A 24,012-nucleotide genomic window follows, 5' to 3' on the forward strand; every position below is an offset into this window, starting at 1 on the left:
TTCTATAAGGATTGAATTGTAAAAAGAATAACAGTAGATATGTTTTAATTCTTGGCGTAAAATATTCTAATCAGTTAGCTCTAAACAGCTTCCTGTTATAACCCATGTCACGTGTTTAACCTAGTGTGTTGGGACGACGCGATCGCGACCGCGTCGTAAACGCGAACAGGCTCGACGACTCTACCTTACTCGTAAGTGCCTTTTCTCTCCCGAGTAAATGCCCCCCCTCTCTCTAGTCCTGGTCTACCTTAGTTCCTCGCCTACTCGATAATCCCCCTCCTACAAAACCGCCCTCGTCTAAACATGTTCCTCCAATCCTCCCATTCCACCAAGCCGAAGCTGAAGAACACGTATACGCGCAAACGGTCTTTGACGCGGCAGAGCACTGCACCCGGAGCACGGCCAGAACCTGCAGGAGAGGACAACAGCACGCCTATCTCCGCTGACGTGGACCGCAGCTTTGCCCAAGACGAGCAGAACATGGCCGATGCGCAAGAGGATAATAGTGTTGTGGGAGACGATCAAGACGAAAGCTATATCACATCTGCATCTCAGGCTGGCGGTGGAGCTCTGGATGAGAGTACTGTATCGGGCGAGGCGATTGATGCGCAACTGCAGCTGGAATCCGCATCTGCTAGCAAGCTGCCGGCCGATTCCGAAGCAGCTGACGAAGTAGCTGACGACGTTGCTGAAGAGGTGGACGGCGACGTGGCTAAAGAGGTGGATGGCGACTACGAAGTCGAGTACTTTCTGGCAGACGACTACAAACAGGTCTCTTTCTGCTCATCCTTTTGCTCTGCGCTGTCCCGACCCTCATTCTGTAGCTAACCTCTCTCCCTCCTACAGTTTCCGGGCTCCAAGGCACCTAGAAGGGCCCTCCTTACTAAATGGCTACATTTTGACCTGGTGAGCGACTTGACATGGGAGCCGGAGTATCAGATGAAGTGAGTACTGCCGTCTAGCGGAGGGAAATCCGGGAACATTTTGCTGATGCTGGAACTATGCAGAAGGGACGTGCCAGAACATGTCGCGGCTTATTATGAACTAAAGACGGGAAAGGCCCCGCGAAGAAGTTCGCCGAAGGTTAACAAGCCTCGAGTTCGTGCGCCGAAGACAAGCAAAGCTCGAGGCCGCCCTTCGAAAATCACGAAAGCTCCTCGAGGCCGTCCGCCAAAGGTCGGAAAAGCCTCTTGATGAGCTCCTGGAAACTGGCTCCTAATACTAAAAGACCTGCAAGTTGAATGCACGAAGGACTCAGGTAAGGGTTGTTAATCATCAGTCTCCCAGGCGTAACTGATAACCCTATCAGGTTGGCATTACAGTGGTCGTGATAGACTAATAGGCTAATGCCTCCCCTAATCACAGCAAGGGAAAGGAGGAAAAGGAGGACAAGGATGACGAGACAACAGAGAGGTAATTGACGATTCCCAAGACGTGTTTAAGCCTAAACAACCAGACTACTAAACTTGTAGCTACAAAATAAACTACATATATCATCTGTACAATTATATATCACCTGTACTAACTACCTTACCTTAGGTAGGTGTTTTACCTACCTTGTACCTACCTTGAGGTACCTTACTTGCTATAATCACGTGCCATATACCCCTCCTCCCCGGAAAACCGCGGCACCTGTCCCAGCCTTATCGACAAGCCACGTTAAAAACTTTCGTTCTCTTCACATTTCATTTCCATAGCAAGGATTCTAACAAACGTCCACGATTTGAACCTCATATAAAGATTGCAAGGCGCTTTCGCTGATATTTATTCAATCCTCTTAAGAGACCTGTGCCACCCTCTACTGCCAACTCGCACCAGAAGCCACGCGCCTGTCCTAAGACGACATGCCTGAGCGTATGAGGAAACGAGATAAATTGAAGGAGAAGTTTAGCTTTAGCAGCTCTGCCTCTCCAAATAACCGACAGATTCCAAATGCTGGAGCTTTGAGCACGTTGCGACATCTTGCGCCAGTATTGCTGCCCTCGTCCGCCACTCTAGACGTTCCATCAGCAACCGGGGCACCTAGCGAAGCTATTCCACCACCGTCATCCATACCCACGCCCCCAGTTCCAGACCTCTGGCTTGCTGCACTGGAAAAGCTCTCAAAAGGCGAACAACAGCTGATTCGGAAGATGCAGCCCACACAACCCACTCAACGTCCCTTGTCGGAGAGAATGGAGGAACTGGCTGGCATGGTTAGAGAGAAAAGAAGTGAATGCGAAGAGAAGTCCTACAAATTCCGTTTCAAAGAGAGGGAAATAATCCTAAGGGACGTGGCAGAAAGGATAGTATTTTGGTTGAATAAGTTCAAAGAAGTTGGTGATGTTGCTGTGAACCTCGACCCAGTTCATGCTGCGTTGCCATGGGCGGGTATCAGACTTTTGCTTCAGGTATTGATAAGCCTACCCCGGCCAAGAATAGTGCTAAAACCATCAAAGGCAGCTGTGGCAGGACATGAGCAGATGGGAGCCTTACTTATAAGCGTCGAAAGGGTCACATGTTTGACCAATCGATGTGCGGTATACGAGAGCCTCTACAGGTCCGTAATTATACCGAAAGAAGCGCTGGATAATTTTCATGCAGCGTTGATTGAACTTTATGCTGCTATCTTACGACTGATAGCACTCAACTGTCGATTATTCGATAGAAACACGTCAATGCGAGCTCTACATGCTGTCTTCAATCCTGATGAGATATCCGATTATCTTGCCAAATGCGAAAAGTCAGAAATGCAAGTCGAAATTGAAGCCCAAAATTGTGAGCGTATGCGCAGCCAAGAAGCAGATGCAAAGACCCAGGAATTGCTCGAGAGTCTGCGAACTCCAATCCTCCGCACTGATGAAAGGGTTTCTTCTCTTCTGGAAAGGGTGGGTAATAAAGAACGGCTGAAAATGCTCGATTGGGTCTCGAACGTTCTTTATGGAAAACATCATGATACGGTGAGGGACCAGCGCACGAAAGATACATGCGAATGGATTCTAAGGCACAAGCGCTATGTAGAGTGGCAAGATGCAAGCTCCTCCGGAGCTCTCTGGCTCCGCGGAACTGGTAGGTTATGGATGTTCAAATATATTATATGATAAATGCAATGTTGCTGATTGGTGCTGATAGCTGGAACGGGAAAAACAAACCTTACCTCCAGGGTAATTGATAAAATTCAAGATGATCTCAGAAGGGCCCCAAATCATGAAGGCCTCGCATTCTTCTACTGCAATAGGAACGAAGCCGAGCGGCAAGAACCGTTGTCAGTATTACGCAGTTTTGTTCGGCAGTTGTCAACTCTTGTCAACGAAGAGCATTCTTCAATTTCTCTGCAAAGACGCCTCCAGGAATTCTATATTCAGAAGCAAGAAAAGGCATCCGCGCCGACTATCAGTGAATGTAAGGAGCTTATTCTCGAGTTTATCAACATCTATCCCAAGACCACCCTTATTCTGGACGCCTTGGACGAATGTGATAAGCACAAGCGCGGTGACCTAATCAAGATATTTGATGATTTTCTGGCCCATGCTTCGAGACCCGTGAAGATCTTTATCTCGAGTCGGCCTGACGACGATATCAAGGAAAGATTCAAGAGCGGGGCCAATATAGAAATCCAAGCGGCAGATAACGATGATGACATCTCCAAGTTTATAAGGAGTGAGATTACTAAACACCCAAGGTGGAAGAAGATGTCCCCCGAACTTCAGAAAGTAATCGTTGAAACACTCCAGGACCGTAGCCAGGGAATGTGAGTGTGATCTTGGCAGTCTTAATTTTCAGGGATCCTAACAAACAACACAGGTTCCAATGGGCGTATCTGCAGATCAAACAACTCTTAGACTTGCGTCATTCACAGGCTATTCGGGATCGTCTGGGAAAGCTTCCTAAAGATCTCAAAGTCGCATATGATGAGATCTATTTCGGAATAAGTGAAGACGAGAGACATTATGCAGATCGCGCTTTCCAGTTGGTTATGTGTTCTCGTGAGCCGCTTTCGACGGATCAGCTCCTCTTCGCGGTTTGCCAAGATAGGGAGAAAGATAAGATCATGTCTGTCGAGGATCTTGACGAGGATCTTCTCCTCCAAATTTGCCGCCATCTCTTGGTCATTGATCCAAATCGGGAAGTTTGGGTACCTTCTCATCTCTCCGTGATAGAGTACTTTGAGGATCACCACTGGAGTCAACAGGAGGCAAACTGTCTCGTGGCAAGTGTGTGTCTTGTGATGCTCAATGATCCTACTTTCTATGATCTGGAAGATGATGATCTAGAAAATAATGGGAACTACAATGTTTATGGCTTTAAATCTTATGCGAGCAGATTTTGGATGATCCACGTCCAAAAATGTGAAGAGCTATATAATGACCGACTTTCCACACTTCTCAAACGATTCCTTGGATCTCCAACGGATAGCAGCCCGGCATACCAAAGGTGGTATAGCATAGTACAGGTTTATTCACATTCATTTCGGTACAAATCAGGCTTGGTAAATCTTGAGCCAGCTCATTTCGCATCTTTTGCAATCTGCACCTACGGATTGTATAATCATTTATCAGGTTGGTGGGGTACGCCTTGGCTGCACCACGCGCAAATAAACGGAGAAGGAAGATCACTACTGCAGCTCGCAGCGACTGCAAGATCTGTTCCTATCTGCAGACATCTTATTGAATCGGGCGCAGAGGTTAATGCCCAGCTTCAGACTATAGACTATGGTAGTGCGCTAGCGGCGGCTGTATCAGTGGGCCATCATGGTAAGGGGGTAGATAAGGAGGTAGTAGAGCTACTATTCGAACATGGGGCAGATGTGAATGCTCAGCTTCGGGGAGAATATGGCAGCGCACTAGTGGCGGCGGCGTCTAGGGGTAACAAGGAGGTAATAGAGCTACTACTCGAACATGGGGCAGATGTAAATGCTCAGCTTCAGGGACACGATAGCAGTGCGCTAGCGGCGGCGGCGTATAGAGGTAATAAGGAGGTACTAGAGCTACTACTCGAACATGGGGCAGATGTGAATGCCCAGCTTCAGGGAGGATATGGCAGTGCGCTAGCGGCGGCGGCGGCGGCGTATAAAGGAAATAAGGAGGTAGTAGAGCTACTACTCGAACATGGGGCAGATGTAAATGCTCAGCTTCAGGGACACTATGGCAGTGCGCTAGCGGTAGCGGCGTATAGAGGTAATAAGGAGGTAGTAGAGCTACTACTCGAACATGGGGCAGAGGTCAATGCTCAGCTTCAGGGAGAATATGGCAGTGCGCTAGCGGCGGCGGCGGTGTCGCATGAAGATAATGTGAAGGTAGTAGAAGTTGTAGAACTACTACTCGAACATAGGGCAGAGGTCAATGCTCAGCTTCAGGGAGACTATGGTAGTGCGCTAGTGGCGGCGGCGTTTGGAGGTAAGAAGGAGATAGTAGAACTACTACTTAACAATGGGGCAGATTTGAATGCTCAGCCTCAGACTGGACACTATGGCAGTGCGCTAGCGGCGGCGGCGGCGTCGTATAGAGATAATGTGAAGGTAGTAGAACTACTAGTAGAACATGGCGCAGAGGTCAACGCTCAGCTTCAGGTTGGACGATATGGCAGTGCGCTAGTAGCGGCGGCGTTTGAAGGCAAGAAGGAGGTGGTAGAGCTACTGCTCAAACATGGGGCCGAGGTGAATACCCAGCTTCAGGTTGGGGAATACAGTAGTGCGCTAGCGGCAGCGGCAGCGACAAATAATGTAAAGGTAGAAGAACTATTACTCCAACATGGGGCCAGAGCGACATAGAGGTAGTACTTGGTTTGTTCGAAGACTATGTCAGGGTGGCAGCGGCAGTGGCATATAGAGTTGGAATTTTGAATTTAATCGGAGGAATCCTATATGAACTTGGGTTGTTTTAGTTTCCTGTCTGTCTATAAGACTCCCGATGCTTCGGAAAGTCTATAAATACCTTCGATCCTTTCGGTATACGGTATATCCCGTAATACTGCGCAGAAAGCGCTGGATTTCATGAACAAGTCAACTAGTTGGATTGTGAGAGGGGAAACAACAATGTCGCCTCGCTCCGCCCATTGATCTTGCTGGTGAGACGCCTAGCATCACGGGCACTCAAACCTGAAATCGTGAAGTGATCATAATGTTTGTTGTATATGACATGAGAAATCAGGTACTTGATATAGAGCTGATCTCATTTTCACTTGAACAATTTGAAACCAATGGCTTCGTCTCCGCGTGCTTGTATAGGTCTACGCTCTAGATCACGCGTATATTTCAAACGCGAAGCGATCTTCAGATCAACGTACAAGCCTCGTGAAATTGATAGCCAGAACATAGATATGAATCGTGATGTGGACTTGACATCAAGTGACTAGGTACCTTCTTTCAAGATCACTTTGGAGGTTATAAATCGTCCATATAGGTCTCGGTAGTACTCCTCGTCTAGTATTATAGAAATGCATACGTAAATACCCGGGACTTCGAGCCTTCTTGTAATCCACGGAGAGAAAATACAACTCGTCAGACTAGAATCGGATATACTTGAAAAGGGGCTCCATATCGCAGGATTTCAGCCAGACGTCGCGGATGGAAAGATGCTTGATCATACTTATGATCTTAGGGTTCTTAGGACGCTCGCTATTTCCCTACTTATTGGAGACTTTCTACCAAAACACAATGGGATCATCCACGAGGCCTTGTAGATGAGACAATCGCACTAGCATACCAATCTCTTTTTGTGGCACATTTCTCCTCCATCCCATCGCAAGCGTGCTGTGACCAAAATGAAATCATGACCACGACCCTTAAAAACTGAGAGAACGTGAAGCATATTGCCCATTCCACGCGGATGAGCTCGGACTCAAGGATACTCGTGTCGAGAAGTGGCTATCGCATAAAACTGTATTTAGATATGCTTAGAAGAGATGTTCTGGGCTTGATCGATCGTCGGGTTGTTGAGGTGTAAGGAGAAAACGAAAGGCTTAGACCAGATACGTTGGTCGACCGGTGTTGTGAACGTAACGTGACCTCGGCTAGCTACCTAGGTACCTAGCAGACCCCCTTTTAGTTTTGGAAGATGGCTTCCTCCTTTCTTCTCTAAACATACTAACATACTGAACACTATGTATTAAACCAAGTATGATGTAGCTATTTATTGGCTTTTTTTAAGTATAAGCCGGAGCCGAAAGTGCAAAGAAGCCATCAATATCTTGCTCCTGTTCGATGATCTAGACGTTCCAAGCTGAGGCATGGAATGTTTGATGGCCTTCACTGTCCAAAGTAGTTCTGTTATTATGATCTTATGCTATATGCTTATATTCTAATGAGAAACAGAGCAAAAAAGCCTTAAACTAAGCCGAATTTCTGATTTCTGCACGGATCAAGGCTGGAGTGTTGTAAAGTGTAATACTAGGTGATGGTGAGAAGTCTAGGGTCGTGACTTTTGGCTTTGCGAGTCTTAGATCTAAGTAGAAAGAGCGGGCCAATAGGAGAAACTGTTAAGCTCTCGTACGCAAAATGCTAGTCAATGTTAGATTGCTAATGGAGATTGGATAGATGGCATTCGGTTCATTCGCAAAAATCACCTCAAAGACACCATGTTTTAGAAGAGCGAAAGATGGATGCAAGGAGAACACAATCCATATATTGTTCTATGCATCTAGTACATATATATCTCTAAGTTTTCTCCTCGTCTTATTTGCCCAATTCCTCTTTTACATTTACTCGTAAGCAATCTCATTGATTAAAGTCCCTAAGTAGATCACCGCAGTCAGCTTCGGTTTCCAGGCAAAAGGCAAGAAATTGAGGGGGTAATACCTATGTTCTCAATCTCCACGCGCATATCGTCACCATGTCGCAGGACAACTTTCGGGTCACGCATGCAGCCGATACCAGGCGGGGTTCCAGTCATGATGACGGTTCCTTGCTCGAGGGTTGTTCCTTGGGAAAGGAAAGCGATCGTTTTGGGGAGGGAGAAGATCATCTCGCTTTAGTGACTAGGTTAGAAAATGCGCCAGGATATGTTATAAGGGATAACTTCTGCTTACTTTGTGTTTGAATCCTGGACAACGTTGCCGTTGTGGATGGCTTTGATGCGGACATTATGCGGATCTTTGATCGCGGAATGCGAGACCAGGACTGGACCGATGGGCGCGGATGAGTCCATACCTATATTTTGTAACCAATTAGCAAGATCCATAATCGCTCCTCTCCCTCATACATACCTTTCGAGAACGACCACTGGCTATTTCTAAATTGTTCCGTGCGCGCGCTGACATCGTTACCGCAGGTATAACCTAGGATATAGTCCATGGCATCTTTTTCCGGGATATCTTTTCCGGTCTTAGAGATAATGATCGTGAGCTCTGCTTCGTAGTCGCTAGATCCGTCCTGGGCGACCTTCGGCACGACAATCTTCTCGGGATAGGAGCCCATCAGGGCAGTGCGGGGCTTGATGAAAAGGACGGGGTAGTCGGGGATGGGCATGTTGGCTTCTTTGGCATGGTCGCGGTAGTTGAGACCGAGGCAGCGGATGATCGGGGTTTGTTCTTGGGAAATAGGGGAGAGGAGCTTTTCGTCAAAGTAATAGTATTAGCACTGCCTGTTGTGTTGCGCGGGGAAGGGAAATACACAGAAGAGGAGGATATACATACCTTGGATACGGTCAGGACCCTATCCGTGACGACCCCATCGTATATCGTGCCATTGATGACCTTGGCGGTGATGCGCTCGCCCTTGAAAGCAGAGAGTCCTACATCTGGGTACTTGGAGGAGTCGATCTGCCCGAGATGAGTCTGGCCATCTTCTTCTGCGATGAATCTAATGAGATGTGTCCAGGATGGTGCCATGTTTTCTTTCTTCTTCCTTGACAAGTGTTTGATACCAAAGGATGTATGGCAAAATCAAAATGTCAAACCGTCAAAAAGCTGTAGAATGATAGCTTCTCTTGAGAGAGAGAAAAATATATTAAAGGTGAACACCACAAATCCCACTCTTCCACCGTCTGGTTTAGATCACAGCCCAAGGAGCTGCAATATGGTGGTCATGTGATGTCACGGAGTGAGGGGTCCTGAGGCGGGGTTCAGGACCGGCTGTGTCACCGGGAAGTGCCGCGCCCTTCTGCTCGGGCGAACTTCGCTCGACTTTTGCAGTTCGAAGCTCTACAATATTATGATTATTCTTTGCCCGACAACATGAACTCGAGTATTTGAAATTTCGGACGGACTAATCATTGCAAGATGTAAAGATTTATACTGATGCTGTCCAGTATGCCTATTCAGAAGATCTGGATAGAAGAAGGTACAGTTCACGGACCAACTTCGGACGAATTTCGAATCGGGATTCTTCCCCACACACTATGTTGGTGCGGGGAAATACACGGATCGCGTTAGATCGGTAACTAATTGGGTAGGTAAGGTAGGTACCTTAGGTAAGGTCAGTACAGTATACTCCTGTCGTGTATCACATGCACAATAAGTAAGATACTTGCGAGAGAGAGATGGTTGTGAGAATGTGCGATGAGATGTCGTGATTTGGATGATTATGTTTCTTCACTTGGTATTCTAGGTTCTTTAAAAATTACCTTAGATAAGGTAAGGTACCTTACCTAAGATATCTAGACGAACCCCCCCCCCCCCCCCAACCCCTGAGCCTGATTGCAAGACATATACCGTCTGGATCCGATGGCACAAAATCGTGCTTCATGTCTACTTGGTATCTGGAAAATTTTGAGCACCCTATATGAGCTTATAGATTAGAAGACATTCTACATCAACAGCCTAAAATTGTTTGAAGTCCGTAAGAATATGTACATCTCTAAATAACCCCTTTTCGTGGCGACTGACTTGTGCCATGAACATCGGTGGAAGCCACGTAAGGATCGAATCTATTATCCAGATTGGTTCGATTAACCTCCATCAATATTTTAATTTAGTCTATCAATAGTCAAAGGTCTGACTCCCCATGATATGTCCCCCACGCCAGCAATTTTCCACAGCGGTTCTAGCATAACGGATGGTCTTTTGACAGATGTTGAAACGTAAATACCAATATTGAGCTTGTATTTTCTGTTTCTTGGTTTATCCGGGTTTTTAGATAGAGCTTTCTTTGCCTTTTTCTAGTGCTAAGAAACGCTTCCAGATATTTACATGATCCTGTTGAGAAATAAATTGCTATGATGTAATGACTACAGTCCTAGACCATATCCGTAGCTCCTTATAAATATCAAAACCTCCGACTGAAGATCATGTTCCCCCAGGATTCTTATGGATCAATATGAGCACCTCTCCTGAGACATCGAATCAAAACAAAACGCTACCCCATATTTTGATATTCCTGTTATGAAGATGGATCAGATAGGGCTGCATCGGCGTATTTTCTCTAGTCTAAAGAGGTACAATCAGTACCAACCTAGTGATACCCCACAAACCCACATGACTGCTGGTGGAAAAATTCCGGAACCTTGGTTTGGAATTGTGTGCGCGAACCTTGGATCCGGGATTGCATAATGGGGAAAGGATCCTCGACGGAAAGGAATGCGTGACGCTGCAAGTTATGGTACATTGGTACGCCTCTCGATGGGCCAGATATTGCTGGAATATACCCTTGTCGCAGCGCACGAGTTCAATTGCTGTTTTGAGACTTGTTCTGGAAAACAGACCTGCCCATCGCGTGGAATGTTGAGAGGGTTATCTGTACTGGGTTATGCGGTCTGATAAGCCACGTTGTGATTTGGGTTCGATTCTTTTGAGATTAAGCCAGAGTGAGCAAAGTAACTTCTCAGAATGCTCCTGAGTGCTTTTTGGCCTGTTGATCTCATAGCATAGTCTCGAGGCCTCAGTCCCTCTCAATCAGGGGATGCGATATTTCCACGTCACAGCCACTCCGCTCACACCTGCACATACCCTCTCCCAGCGATCGAGATTGGTTGGACCGAGGATACAACGAAAACACCCCGATGGGGTATGCTCATCATGGTAATGTTAGCGACCCCAGACCCCCTGAATCCCGCTCCCCACGTTGACCTAGTGTTAATTAATACCTGTCATTTGGCCATTATTGTTCGGGTGTTGTCGGCTTCCCCGGGGGGGGCGGAGTAAATCCCCATATCATCCGGACACGTTCTAATGCGGGCCTCTCGGGCGCTGCCGATTACATTACCCGCCTCTCCGTAAGGTACATGTACTGCCCAGATCCTTGGTGGGCATGGATAGCATGGAACGTACAGATACCTGACCCTGCCTGCCAGCGAGAGGTGGAATATTTGATATTCCGGCGGATTCCTGAGTAAAGCGATCGTTCTGATTGGCTCCCCGGACCCGCACCCCGCCTTCTCCGCCCCGCCCTCTTCCCCAGCTATGGCCGCGCGCGCTAGTCCCCTTTCCGCCATGGCGCCGCGCATCGACACGATCTCTTCTCTTGGATCGTCGTGCAACGCCCCTCTGCTGTGAGAAACCTTATTCTCGCTGCTGTCCTCCTCCCTCCTCCCTCCTCCCTCCCTCCTCCCTCCTCCCTCCTCCCCGATGCCCCTCCCCACCCAAATTGCAGAACAAGAGCCGTCCATGTCCCACATCGTGATGAACGAGGAGACTGGCGAAGCTCACTCCAGCCTCGCATGTCACGTCTGCAAGAAACGCAAGATCAAGTGTGGCCGGGAGCTGCCGCGTTGCCGTCTCTGCGAGCAGTCGTCCCAGCAATGCACGTATCCGATACGTGCGGAGCGGCCTGGCCCAAAGATCGGGAGTTCGCAGAGCCGCAAGAGACGGCGCGAGGCTCTGCAACAGGAGCGCGAGAGTAGACGTATGCATCGCAACAATCTTCCGCGGCACGCCTCGACCGACGACGATGAGACGGCCGCCGAGAGACACAATCCCCTTGCGGCGGCCTCGCCCGGACCATCCTTGGGCTCTGCAACGTCAGAATGGCATCCGAGACACATGCAGAGTCTCTCCTTCATCATCCACCCTTCGCATGAGAGCTGCAGCCCTGGTGCGGAAACGGAGAAACCGCCGGAGCCCGTGAGTGAGGTGGTTGGCAATGAGGAGCCGCTGCTGACCTCGACTTGCTTCGCGCTGAGTCTCAGTCCGGATGTATTAGACAGTCTGTAAGTTCCTGCGCTCCGTTCCAATCCGCAATTTCTGATATGCTCATTACCCCAGGATCAACACCTTTTTCCAGACATTCACCTCCTATCGACTGTTCCGAGAGCCACATTTCAAGGCGAAGATGTGGCATATCGAGACAGATGCTCAGATCAATGCGCTCCTCGCTTCTATGTTTGCCTTCTCCGCCAAAGAGTACTCGACGAGCGGTGGGTCTGGCAGCGAATCCCGCATGCAGTGGACCCATTCGCATTTCATTGACCTTGCCATGACCTACATTGACAAGGTTCTGAGGGACTGTGGAGATGAACCTCCTCCGTTATGTCTGCTGCAGGCTCTGATCCTGACTGCGCATTGGCTTCTAATTCAAGGAGTCCGCGGAAGGGCATGGAGATATCTCGGAAATTGTGTCCGGATCGCATACGAATTAAACCTGCACCTCGTGGACGCTGGTAAAAGTCCCGATACCGTGAACACTGTTCCGAGTCAGTGGTGTGAGGACGAAGAAAGAAGACGAGCGTGGTGGGCGATATGGGAACTCGACGTCTTCGCAAGTGTAATCCGCCGCTGCCCAACCGCTATCGATTGGTCACAGAACGAAACCTTCCTCCCTGCCGAAGATGAGAAGTGGTTCCGAGAAGAGCCGCAGAAGAGTTGTAAATTGGCCTCGGGCCTTACTGAGCGATGGAAGAATCTTCAAGCAACCGGCAACCAATCCCCGAAGGCGTGGTTTATTATAGTAAACTCGTTGATGAAGGAGGCCCAGACGATATCAAGTCCCTTTGGCATTAACAAACCGAGTTATAGGGACATAGGCCGGAGTATCAACCGTTGTGAGACTTGCCAAGATAACCGTGACTGTCCGAGCTCAGAGCGTGGGAAAGACGCTTCAACCCGGCTGTCAACACTTTATAATACCCTCCGATGCTTCTTCATTGCCCTACCGGCGTCCTTAAAATACCGCGAGCAGAACCTAACGTTCGAGGCAAAGAGCGCTCGTCAGTCAGGTCCCTCTTCACCTCGTCATCTCCACAGCTCAATTTACAGCATTCATCTAATGTCGTTGCTGACAAAGATAATGATTTGCAAATACCGTGTCTTCCACAACTGCATGGGTCAGACTCAGTGGGATAAAGATCCAGGTGTCTCGCATAAGCGTTCAGATTCCCTGCTATCCGATCGCTGCGAGAGCGATGCCATCGGGCAATATTTCAAGGCTGCGGACGATGTAGTCACGGTCGTGAACACCAGCAACGAGAACCACTTCCGTTATGTGAATCCTTTCCTGGCGAACACCATCTGGCTCGCTGCCGCCGTTCAACTCCTGCACAAGAACATGATCTCCGATAATTCGGAGGCTGAGCTGATAACATCGAAATTCGAGGTGTTGTGCATGACGTACGATCAATTTGTGGACTTCTGGGAGATGTCGCCAACGCCGGGTCAGACACTTCAGATGCTGCAGAGCCATCTGAAATCCATTCGTGCTTCTTCGGGTAATGAAGCAATTCAACGGCCAACCTCCCCAGGTACGTTCAAGGTATCTGATATGGGAGATGATAATAATCTCTGCACAGCGAATTGCAATGAACAAGAAGGGCAGGCAAGTAAGAAACCTCATGATCAACAAAATTCATTACCACCCAATGGTAAGCAGCAAGCTATCCCATCTACATCCCCTGTCTACCATGGACTAAAAATAAGAAACAGAGCACTCCCAGGGATGTCAGAAAGGAATATCGATATCCAACAATCAAGAGACAACTTGCCGTCACAGCTACCAAACCACCTCCTCCTTCACCGCCACAACATCCAGCCCCGTCTCACGACGCTCCGGATATCGCCAACAGCCCTCCCTCCCCGAGCAACCCATCCAGACTCCCTCCCCCGCCTTGCCATATGAACCCTCTCTCGAGATGCAAGCCGTCGCGACCAGCAGCAGCGCCTTTGACTCCCTTGCTACGAAGGCAAACTACGTCCCCCCTGCGATAGCACAGTATATGGACCCTGGGCTTTTTGGGAATTTTAATTTCATCTCGGATCTGGGCGCGGCGAATATGGATTTTGCGAGTTTTCTAAATGAGGTTTATCCCCCGCCGGATACAGGGTGATATGGTCAGACATCTTGGCTTGCGGTGTGTTTTGTGAATGTGTTATATAGCGCTGTGGCGAGGGAGTTCCGGATTTGCATTCAGACTTGCTTTTTTGTAATGATGAGAGTATTCTGTCTCTTTGGGGACGTTAAGACGCTAAGACGCAGCTCCTAGTACACACTTACCCCACGATGTAATTTGTATTGGCTTCTGCGGTTGCCTGCATACTATGGCGGGGAACGTTCCTATTGATAATGATTGAGAAGAGACCCAGATATTACGGGATGGTGCTCAATACAAGACAGTCAATATTGGAAATACTAGCAGCCACGCCCACAGCTGCTGAGGTAGCCTGGGCCATATCCAACAAGATAATGTTTTAAAGTTCCGAAGATACCTACAAGTTATAGAGCTGTCAGTAGTCGGAGTAGCCGCTGCCTAGACTCCTTCCGGGCGTTTTCGACGATTACTAAGGTATTAAACCACCCCGCAGAAGCTTCTTAGGGTATGCTATATTACCTAGTTATCAGCTCCAGATATCAAGCTTGGAAGCGTTCGACCGCTCGATCTATCTCAGGAGCTCTATTTATAAATCGAAGGGCCGAGCTTTGATTGGGCTCGGTCAAAGCTTTTGAGCGGAAACGGATTAAGGTTTTCCCGCAGCGAGGGCAAGGGTTTTCGAACCCAGCGATAAGCGAGGGAAAAAATCGCACCAAGTCTACTTCGTAACGGAACACTCATCACGACATCTTTGCACTTCCTACGTCCGACTTTCTACACATCCCATCCTCCTCAACCCGATCAGTCGCCGCAATGGAGTCCTCCAAAGTCCCCGTCAAGCTCGTGAAAGTGACCCGAGTCCTCGGCCGAACCGGTACGCGATCTTCCACAATACCTGCTTTTCTCCGTTTATGGCCAACTAATAATCAGAAAAATAGGGTCTCGTGGAGGTGTTACGCAGGTGCGCGTCGAGTTTATGGATGACCAGACCCGTTCCATCATTCGCAATGTCAAAGGCCCTGGTATAGTTTGTGATTCTCAATGAAGAGAGCGGCGGCTAACTTAGCTATAGTTCGTGAGGATGACATTCTGTGCCTTCTTGAATCAGAGCGCGAAGCTAGACGCCTCAGATAAGATGTAGGATGTAGGAGCTACAGGAGGGAAGAATGGGAGAAGGACAATGCCTCATCATGGCCTGTTGGAGGGAAGATTGCCATAATCAATACCAGTGGAGGAAATGGGAAAAACGAAAGATGCGGTTTCGGTAGAACGACGGCATCAGGATTGTTTCCTCTCGCAAATTCTACAAGATGCTATGCCCTCCTGTTTTTCCGTTGTCCCGAAAGTTCACGGCGTCTCGCTCATCTAGCCATGGAGCACCCACATACCCTTTCCCAACTCCTGGGCTTCAATTCTGAACCATTCAATGAAGACTCCCCCTCAAATTCCTATCTTCCCTCTCAGCTTTCTCGAGCAATTCCCAGTTTCGGTACTGTACCTTGCCCATGCTACGCCGAAACTTGATCCCGGTCTTGGCAAACAATCGGTTCAGTCGAGCCTGCTACTTTACTATGCAAGATACCGCCAGCTCAACTTCTCACGCTTCACTTAACCCCTACAGTATCCAAGTCCTGCTTAGGAGTTACTATTCTTAATGTTACTTTTCTTGCTTCTTGTCTCTCGGGCGTCTAGATGACTACCATTGGGGCACTCCGCTCACGGTTCCCTGGTCCGCTAACTATGGCAGCATTCATAAGGCGAGTGCCTTAAGTCTGCTCACTACGAGTTTTCGAATCGAATCCCAGCGCCCTACGACCAGCAGCCAGAAAATTCTCCATGCCAATGTTATTATATTCGCCCATGGTCTCCGACCAAGCATCACATCCTCATACAGCGCCTGAACACCGTCAAACCATAACCAGTCCCCCCTCAGTCTGCGTGAATGTGCCCACATATAACTACCATCGGCCTCTCACTCCAGATCTCTACTAGTAACTTCTCACACCCTTTCCCTCCATCGTCAAGATGCCCTGCTGGCGGGCCATGCATGAGCAGGACATTCGTCCTCTCAGAGACCTTCACCGCCCAGCCGGCACCTCCTATCGCCTGCATACTGGAATCCCCAGCTATCGCACTGCGGCGTCCACGGAGTGCCGAACACTCTGACGCGCCTACCCCTTACCACCAGCTCAAGCGCACCATGCTGGAGATAAGTCACGTCTCCCCAAACAAGTCCCCCGGTGCTTGCGGGATGTCCGTCCAGCTCGCGACCCGGATGCGCAGCGACGAAGGCTGTGTCGAGGAGGAGATCGTGATTGCCCGCAATGATAAGCTTGTGCGGATGTAGCTACGAGGTAAGCCACGTTAGTTGGGCCTGGATCTCGGCGAAAGCGCCATACTGCGAGAGGTGGCCAGCGTGTAAGAGGATGTCGCCTGCGGGAAGTGAGGAGCTGGTGGTCTTGTGAGTGTCGGAGATGCAGACGAGGTTAGTAGGTTCTCGAAATTGCTACTCTCGCTCGCAATTACCTGCTTAGGGGTGCTTCGGCGGGGTGACAGTTAGGATGGCGCACTGTGTGGTAGAGTCTGACCTGCATAAGCTATCGAAAGGATTCGGTCCTGGAATGCGGGATTCCAGCTTTACCCGGTCTGCGAGATTGAAAAGGAGGAAAACGCTCAAGTCAAAGGAGTTGTTTCTGGAGAGAAGAGAGAATCCTGCCGATTTCTCGAGAGCTCACCTGAAGTGATCTATCTTCGACTACAGGACTTTGAGTCTGCAGCGGTACGGGCCGAAGTCCTCTTGCAGCCCCGGCGCCGATCAGTAAGGCTTGCGCCGACCACCCCCCCCAAAAAGCACAAATAGACCTTCATCCAGAATTTGTGTATGAAGCTGCGAATTCGCTACCTAATCTCACAATCTTCTATGTCTCAACATTTCTAGGGCAGGAGCAGGGGCAGATCAGAGCAATTTTATTTCATCATACTCTCCGTGCCGTTCTCTCCCTAGATATGCTCCTAACCCCGCGTGCTATACCTTAGCTTATCGCATGCAAGTAATTCCAGCTCTGTATTAGGACGCATTAGATGGCGAATCCGAGTGGCTATATTATAAAAGACAGTATAGTGCCAGATTTAATTTTCAACATATTATCACATTCAAGCAAGAAGCAAAGCCAGCTATAAAGACAAAATTAAAAACGAAATCCGATTAGAAACGCACTGTAGAACATATGAACAATAAATTATACATTTTTCACTCGCCGAGAATCACAGAATTATAAAGAAAGTTCCAAACATTATGCTGGCTTTTATCTCCTACGAATTAGGGAGGGGCTTTGCCAGTTTCCCACACAATGAGGTGAGCCTGGCGCGCCTGGGATACTTACGGACATTTCCAGCAGATCAGACGGTCTTCTACCAGCATCCCATGTACAAGTCCACTAGACCAAGCTACATGACCATTGCGGCGACGGTCATCAGTACTGGTCCTTAACATCGTGATGCATTTCAAGAATCACGTGAAGGAAGAAAGTTCACGAGATCAGCCGTTAAGAGGTATAGAATAGCTTTCTCTAAGATTCCTAATACAAAAGTTGCCTCCTCAAGTGGATGCGGCTGCTTGATAATGGCGGTAACTGTTGGTTCCTTTTACTGTTTAACCATCGTAACCATCTGTGTCGTTGGCAGGCTACTGTTCACGTGACCCCTCGCCTCGCCTCGCGCTCACTGATGCACACCCAACATCCGCTCTCTTCACCGCCTTATTCTTTTCACCAGTCCCTGGCAGCTCAGGCCCAAATTCGTCCTGTATCTGTTGTTGAGATGGGGCACATCTGATGATCCCAAAGTGTTCTTGACATTGAGTTTTCGCGCTTACCTTTTTTCAGCCTGAACCGCGGCAATTACCGTATAAAACTCTGCAAGGCCACACAACTACGCTACTCCTTTTCTATATTAGTGGCATTTCAAGCCCTCATTCATCCACCATGCCTTACCTAGATATTTCGTGACTTCAGCCGCCTCCTTTCCTGCACTTTGATATTCGTTTACAACCCCTTTCAACGTGACCAAAATGAATTTGAAATCACTCTCAACCCTCGAGTTGCCACCTACGGTAAGCAATCTGTGCCCTTTCACGTCTTTCAACCCCCCTCCTCATATTATCCTCCACACATATTCGACCTCAAAAAGGGCTCCAAGCTAACTTACTTTTCCGAATTAAGGGTGACTTCCATTGTCATCTCCGACAAGAGAAGATGATGGAACTGTGTACCCCGCTCATAAAAAAAGGCGGATGTGATATTGTTTATGTCATGCCAAATCTTCAGCCACCCATAACTCAAGTTTCTCAGGCTGTCTCTTACCATGAGAAGCTGTCTCAAATAGCTCCTGACGTGACGTTCTTGATGTCTCTATTCCTTCATCCGGGCCTAGATGCAGCCGCCATCGCCGAGGCTGCTCGGTCGAAAGTCATATATGGGGTAAATATTCACTTCTCTATACAAACCTTTCAATCCTTGATGTACTCTGTCGTAAACTAGTTATACGATATATCTCATCTTCATAAAGATTTATGTGCTAACCTGGAACTTAGGTCAAGCTCTATCCAGCCGGAGTATGTGAATTAACCACACATTCCAAACGAGCCACCTCGTAGAATCGGACGTCAGCTGATCATTAGAGTAGGTAACAACCAATTCTCATGACGGAGTGCTAGATATTGAGCAATATTACCCCGTCTTTAAGGCCATGGAAGAGCACGGCTTGATCCTCAATTTGCATGGTGAAATGATAAGCTCGCCTCCAGCTGAATTTGCCAAAACAGATGGAACAGCAGCGGTGACAGTGCTCAACGCCGAGCGCATGTTCCTCCCTCAACTGCACAAGTTACATTCGGCATTTCCTAAATTGCGCATCATTTTAGAACATATAAGCACTCGGGAAGGTTTAGCTGCGGTGCAGCAATGTGGACCAACGGTAAAGTCCCCCCCGAAAGACCCCACACAGAATATGAAAGCTTCGAGGGGACAAAAAGATATACGGACCTTGGCTAATGTCAACCGTAGGTGGCTGGCACCATCACAGCCCACCATCTGTGGTCGACTATCGATGATGCTTGTGGAGACATTTTCAGCTTCTGCAAGCCAGTTGCAAAGGTATGCCCCCTTTTTCTCTGCTCGTTTCCTCATCTTTTCTCCCCCCGCCAGAATATTTTCTCAAATGAACCTATTTTCCCCTTTTCTATGTGGAGGGAAAGGAATGGGAAGAGGATCTTTATCTGAATCGACGTATCCCAAGTGGGGTTACAAGCTAAGAGTGGGCGTGTGATATATGTTGGTTTTCGGTAATATTCGTGTACTAACATGGAAATAGACGCCAGAGGATCGTGTGGCCCTAGTAAGAGCTATAGTAGAGGATTCAGGGAAATTCTTTTTCGGTAATTAGACTGTCGATGCGACTTACGTTACGCGTGAACTAACAGATAGAAAAGGGAGCGACTCGGCACCACATCCTATTCAATCAAAGAAAGGAGAGGGTCGTACAGCAGCAGGCTGCTTCACCCAGCCCTGGGCTACTGCTCTCGTAGTCGGTGCTTTAGAAGAAGGAATCGAGCAAGGGTGGATCAAGGAGGAAGAGGTTACCTATAAAGCAATCGAGAACTTCCTCTCCGTTTACGGACGGGCGTTCTACAAAACCCCTCGGTCAGCAGGATCGGAAAAGGTCAAAATTCGACTCGAAAGAAAAGGAGAGATCATACCAGAGGTGGTAAAGTCTCAAGATGGGACTATTGAGGTGGTTCCGTACGGGCGAGGGAAGAAGGTTTGGTCAACTACATGGATCGAATGAAATAAAGAATCAGGGTAAAGGGATATAATTCCTTTTTCAAACGGAGCTCCTATCGTAACGTAGTGTGATAGAAATTCAGCTTCCGTGTGACCACGAGATCCATTTGCTAGTAAGAGGTCAGTTCATTTGCAAATTGGTTCATTTCAGAGGGGACGTCTAGACTTGACACGGAAATGAGCGCCATAATTAAGCAATAAATCTCGCTCTCGTATGATTGCTTTTATACTATTTAGAACTAATCCTGCTGTCTTCCAATATCAACAACATACTCGTGAGAAGCATTTTATCAATAAGATGGTCTGATGCATTGCCAAACGGTGTAGAATTCACCTTGGCCCTATTAGGCTCTATAAGATACCCAAAATACCCAACCTTTTCAAAGACAAACGAAAGTCAAATGGACGTCTCCTATCTAATGCATTTTAGATTGAAGGGATTCTATCTAAGCTTGTTGTTTTCTGTTCGGATTCTGGCAAATGGAACCGGCCTCCTTTGTCCTTATTCTTTTCAGGGGTAATTAGGGGTAATTAAGGGTAAGATACTCTCCCCCTTAAGCAATGGTGGAGTGTGTATTACTTATTTGTGTTCAGTTTAGTGAGTAAGAGCTAAGCTGCTGCTCTACAAACCTCCTCCTATGTAACCCCGTTCAATTCCCTGACCATAATGCGGATAAATGTGAGCCATATACTACGCGCCTGATTCTCATACTTAGAACCTCTCCCACCTACTTCAAGAACACATCGTTAGTAACAGTCTCCCACATCGCCAAAGGCCAAGTGATCCGACTGTAGTGTAAGAAAGAAGAGGTACTGATGTTCGAATTAAGGTAAAAGATAGGGGGTTGAAGCACGTGAGGTTAAAAATAGAACCAGACCTCAGGCAAGCAGGTTCTGCCGTATTTGACCGCCTTTTTCCGCACTAATATAGAAATATCAGACCTATAAATCGTCACGGAACAGACCCAAAACTCTGCTCCTCCGTAACATCAGGATGCTATAATGAAACCCCCAAGCTCTGTCGACTCTGATGGACAAGATGCTATAGCTCAGGGACATCAAGGTACCGGGTCACAGTCTGCGAAAAGACCACGCCCTCGTTATTCATCGTCACGATGGGGTCGTCCTAGTCCCAAGGGCTCTCTTATGGGCATCATCCAGGAACATTTGCACCTCCGACTCTATGTTGACCCGATCCTCTGGACACCGCATCATATTGAACTTCTCAATGTCTCCGTCATGCCCTCGACCTTAGGCCCACCCCACCGACCAACTTGTCCAAGGTGCAGTTGCTGTGGCAGGGTGATCACAGGTATTCTCAACCTACTCAGGTTATATCCCTACCGCACCGATCACAACCTTGCACGCCTTATCCGAACCACAATTGATTCGTTTAACCTTTCATCGGGACCCCCCCTCTTCCGAGTCTGCAAACACCACAAGCTGCCTTTTTACTTCGGCGGCAAAAAGCAATGTTGGGTCCTGCTGCCGCTCCTGGTCCGTGATATATCCTCGGGGGTCCCTTTGGTTGCTTTCACACATGAAACTGAACGATCCGCCGTATTTGAGGCACGCTATCCTCGGCGTGATGTGACTATACAGGCTCGGATTCTAGCAGCAGTGGTATCGGAAATCAACCCTCACGACGTTGCGATTTTGATTGCGATGGCACAGGATACACAACGAGCCCAACCCAAGCCCCCCGGTCAGGGGCCAGCTTTCTTCACAGTAAGTACTTCGATTCCTGCATCGTACGCTTGTTCTGATCTTCCAATCGCCTACCCTTATCACCCCGACCCCGGATCGCGAAGCCCTCTACGTCTACCGTGCCACGATCTCCTCCGATTACCTCGAATCCTTCGCCGACATACACAAGCCCCTAGTATGCGGGATTCGTATACTCCGAACTACAATACCGTTCAACGATCCAGCTGTGTTGCTGGATACTCTTGGCCAAATATTAAACATTCATCAACGATTAGAGTCAGCCAGACGTTCTAGGCTGATCCGCAATAAAGAGAACCCCATACTGAAGCGATCTTTTGACGGGGAAGAAATTTCTCATCCTGTTAAACGACAGCGTCACGCCAGATCACCGCTTGCTGATATGTCAGCTCCAAATCAAAGTGCGGGTTGAAAGAGCTATATCCTGGCTCTGACCTTTGGGTCAGTTATTCTACGCCGTTATACTATAGGCAGTGGTACATATACGGATATTGGCATCCGTAACGGATATAGGACTCAGGCAATATCAGAACTGCAAGGCTGTTGAGTCACCATGGAGATGAATTGCGGTGACTGGCTAGGGCAGAAACTGATTAAGTCAAGGGCTGTGTTCAAAAGTGCAGATTGGGTCCAGGTCCCTGAAGCCAAGAACAAGCAGTATCAGTAAGTCGCGTGAGTGGTCTCTGGCAGCTGTATTTAATTCCCACGTCCATGTAATCGGATTTTAGCAGGAAAAGAATACAAATAGCACAGTTGAGCCTATTTCTAGAGCAGAAACCTTTCTAGTTCAGCCTTAAGACTCTTCCTTGAGGATTCCTCTCGCCACAGTGAATTGTACGATATGAAGAATTGCTCTGAGACATCCCTCACCGAAGAGCATGTCAAATACATTATTTCGCATATGATGTATACAGGAGAATACCAATCTCGAGCCCAGGGAATCCCAACACAAGCAGGGATGACCTTTCCTGGCCAGTCCAAACTGTTCTCTCAAGAAAGCACATCGATAGTACATCCCTACTATTCTGACGACAATAAGTTGAAGGGAAGATGGTTTTCCACAGGTACATTTGACTATCACAGACCTGATTCTGCCCCCTACTTTTCAACTCTTTGGCCAGTAGGCCAAAACCCCACATTTGAGGCGTTTGATATCCCCCGCAGCCACGCCCAGCTCAACCACTTAAAAGATCTCACTCGGCAACCCCCGCGGGCCAATTTCGACCCTCTTCTTGAGCAGCTTCTCATCCTCCCCCGCTTGGAGCCGGCGGATCAACTCCTCAGGGTCAAAGTCCGTCCCGATCGCATTCTCCCCAAAGAAAGGCCCCGTCATGAACGCCGTCGCCTCCTCCACCGTATCGAAGTTATCAACCTGCGTCTCGAGCTGATTCCCATCCGGGTCTTGGTAGTAGATGGACGTCGTCGGCCCATGGTTAACGCACCACACGGGTTCGATGCCCAGCGCTTTCCGCTGCTGATATGCCAGCGTCAGATCCGCGAGGCTCTCGTACGTGAAGGCGATATGCTCGAGTCCGGCGCTCGTACGGATCTTGGGCCCCGTTCCGGGAACCGAGATCAGTGCGATGCGGTGGTGCTCGTCGTCGTATGTGATGAAGCTAATGAAGTCGTTCTCGTACGATGCTTGTCCACCGAGGAACGCCTTGTAGAACTCGCGCATCTTGTCAAACTGTCCTGTCCGTAACACGACGTGTGCCATCTTTGATGGACTGAGCACTTTCGCCATGATGAACGGAGTTTGGGGGCAAAGATGATTGATTGATTGATCTTCGTGAGGAACTGTCAATGCTGTTATTAATGATGTTGTTTGTTAGCAGTAGTGACGCTCTGAGGGCCAGAGTGTCGTCGTTTTGTTGTCTGCCTCTCGGATGTGTTTCCAGATGGCCGAGGATACAGTACACAAAATGTGGGAGCCGATTTCACTGATTCAGCAAAGTCAGCTGCCCCTCGGGTTCTATGTTTCTTCGGACAATCCCTCCGGCAGATGCGGCGTGGTACATGTACATAGGACATGACATACATAGCACATCTCATCCATTCCGCTGGTGTTGACCATTCTTCCCCAGCTCGGTCCCAGATCCTAGCCGCGATTGGTCTAGCTCCTGCTGTGATTGCGGAGATGTTGCGGGGTTAAGCTGGCAGTGCAGCTATTCCGGATGCGGTAATTATTTAACTGTTTATGGTATGGTATGCTAATAAAGGGAAACCTCGGCTAGTTGTCTAGCTAATCAGCTCGTCCCCTCCGGCCTTGTCGACCGACTTCAACCATATTAGCAATA

At 48.4% G+C, this 24,012-nt stretch overlaps 10 protein-coding genes across 10 annotated transcripts; 7 read left to right on the top strand and 3 right to left on the bottom strand.

Moving 5' to 3' along the window:
* The first annotated feature begins 235 nt into the window (after positions 1-235).
* Positions 236-1,521, top strand: M430DRAFT_33307 (hypothetical protein). Its single transcript, XM_024866339.1, has 4 exons — positions 236-771; positions 847-944; positions 1,008-1,258; positions 1,310-1,521. The coding sequence occupies exons 1-3, from the start codon at positions 304-306 to the stop codon at positions 1,192-1,194; spliced, it is 753 nt and encodes a 250-aa protein (XP_024724292.1). The 5' UTR covers positions 236-303; the 3' UTR covers positions 1,195-1,258; positions 1,310-1,521.
* Positions 1,522-1,698: 177 nt separating this feature from the next.
* Positions 1,699-3,409, top strand: M430DRAFT_205527 (hypothetical protein). Its single transcript, XM_024864321.1, has 4 exons — positions 1,699-2,390; positions 2,439-2,939; positions 3,001-3,048; positions 3,112-3,409. Exons 1-4 carry the CDS (start codon positions 1,845-1,847, stop codon positions 3,145-3,147), a joined length of 1,131 nt encoding a protein of 376 aa, XP_024724293.1. The 5' UTR covers positions 1,699-1,844; the 3' UTR covers positions 3,148-3,409.
* A 4,268-nt stretch (positions 3,410-7,677) lies between these two features.
* Positions 7,678-8,805, bottom strand: M430DRAFT_48123 (hypothetical protein; the record flags this gene model as incomplete). The annotated part of the gene is made up of 5 exons (XM_024867977.1): positions 7,678-7,709; positions 7,775-7,944; positions 8,005-8,125; positions 8,182-8,527; positions 8,611-8,805. 5 exons carry the CDS (start codon positions 8,803-8,805, stop codon positions 7,678-7,680), a joined length of 864 nt encoding a protein of 287 aa, XP_024724294.1.
* A 2,656-nt stretch (positions 8,806-11,461) lies between these two features.
* M430DRAFT_33309 (hypothetical protein) lies at positions 11,462-14,388 on the top strand. The gene is made up of 4 exons (XM_024866340.1): positions 11,462-12,059; positions 12,115-13,586; positions 13,635-13,706; positions 13,768-14,388. Exons 1-4 carry the CDS (start codon positions 11,479-11,481, stop codon positions 14,166-14,168), a joined length of 2,526 nt encoding a protein of 841 aa, XP_024724295.1. The 5' UTR covers positions 11,462-11,478; the 3' UTR covers positions 14,169-14,388.
* A 546-nt stretch (positions 14,389-14,934) lies between these two features.
* Positions 14,935-15,284, top strand: M430DRAFT_64218 (hypothetical protein; the record flags this gene model as incomplete). Its single annotated transcript, XM_024869096.1, has 3 exons — positions 14,935-15,024; positions 15,089-15,172; positions 15,223-15,284. The coding sequence occupies exons 1-3, from the start codon at positions 14,964-14,966 to the stop codon at positions 15,282-15,284; spliced, it is 207 nt and encodes a 68-aa protein (XP_024724296.1). The 5' UTR covers positions 14,935-14,963.
* A 599-nt stretch (positions 15,285-15,883) lies between these two features.
* On the top strand, positions 15,884-16,864 carry M430DRAFT_205618 (hypothetical protein). Its single transcript, XM_024864324.1, has one exon. It carries the CDS (start codon positions 16,093-16,095, stop codon positions 16,495-16,497), a length of 405 nt encoding a protein of 134 aa, XP_024724297.1. The 5' UTR covers positions 15,884-16,092; the 3' UTR covers positions 16,498-16,864.
* M430DRAFT_48127 (hypothetical protein) lies at positions 16,515-16,744 on the bottom strand (the record flags this gene model as incomplete). Its single annotated transcript, XM_024867978.1, has 2 exons — positions 16,515-16,676; positions 16,721-16,744. The coding sequence occupies 2 exons, from the start codon at positions 16,742-16,744 to the stop codon at positions 16,515-16,517; spliced, it is 186 nt and encodes a 61-aa protein (XP_024724298.1).
* Positions 16,865-17,991: 1,127 nt separating the features above from the next.
* On the top strand, positions 17,992-20,199 carry M430DRAFT_115651 (hypothetical protein). The gene is made up of 7 exons (XM_024861601.1): positions 17,992-18,261; positions 18,371-18,628; positions 18,742-18,762; positions 18,834-19,124; positions 19,214-19,303; positions 19,521-19,584; positions 19,639-20,199. The coding sequence occupies exons 1-7, from the start codon at positions 18,220-18,222 to the stop codon at positions 19,992-19,994; spliced, it is 1,122 nt and encodes a 373-aa protein (XP_024724299.1). The 5' UTR covers positions 17,992-18,219; the 3' UTR covers positions 19,995-20,199.
* A 773-nt stretch (positions 20,200-20,972) lies between these two features.
* M430DRAFT_33312 (hypothetical protein) lies at positions 20,973-22,506 on the top strand. Its single transcript, XM_024866341.1, has 2 exons — positions 20,973-21,718; positions 21,768-22,506. The coding sequence occupies exons 1-2, from the start codon at positions 20,993-20,995 to the stop codon at positions 22,125-22,127; spliced, it is 1,086 nt and encodes a 361-aa protein (XP_024724300.1). The 5' UTR covers positions 20,973-20,992; the 3' UTR covers positions 22,128-22,506.
* Positions 22,507-22,530: 24 nt separating this feature from the next.
* On the bottom strand, positions 22,531-23,637 carry M430DRAFT_33313 (hypothetical protein). The gene has a single exon (XM_024866342.1). It carries the CDS (start codon positions 23,457-23,459, stop codon positions 22,899-22,901), a length of 561 nt encoding a protein of 186 aa, XP_024724301.1. The 5' UTR covers positions 23,460-23,637; the 3' UTR covers positions 22,531-22,898.
* Positions 23,638-24,012: the final 375 nt, after the last annotated feature.

This window comes from Amorphotheca resinae (assembly GCF_003019875.1).
Source record: "Amorphotheca resinae ATCC 22711 unplaced genomic scaffold M430scaffold_2, whole genome shotgun sequence".
NCBI classification, from domain to species: domain Eukaryota; kingdom Fungi; phylum Ascomycota; class Leotiomycetes; order Helotiales; family Amorphothecaceae; genus Amorphotheca; species Amorphotheca resinae.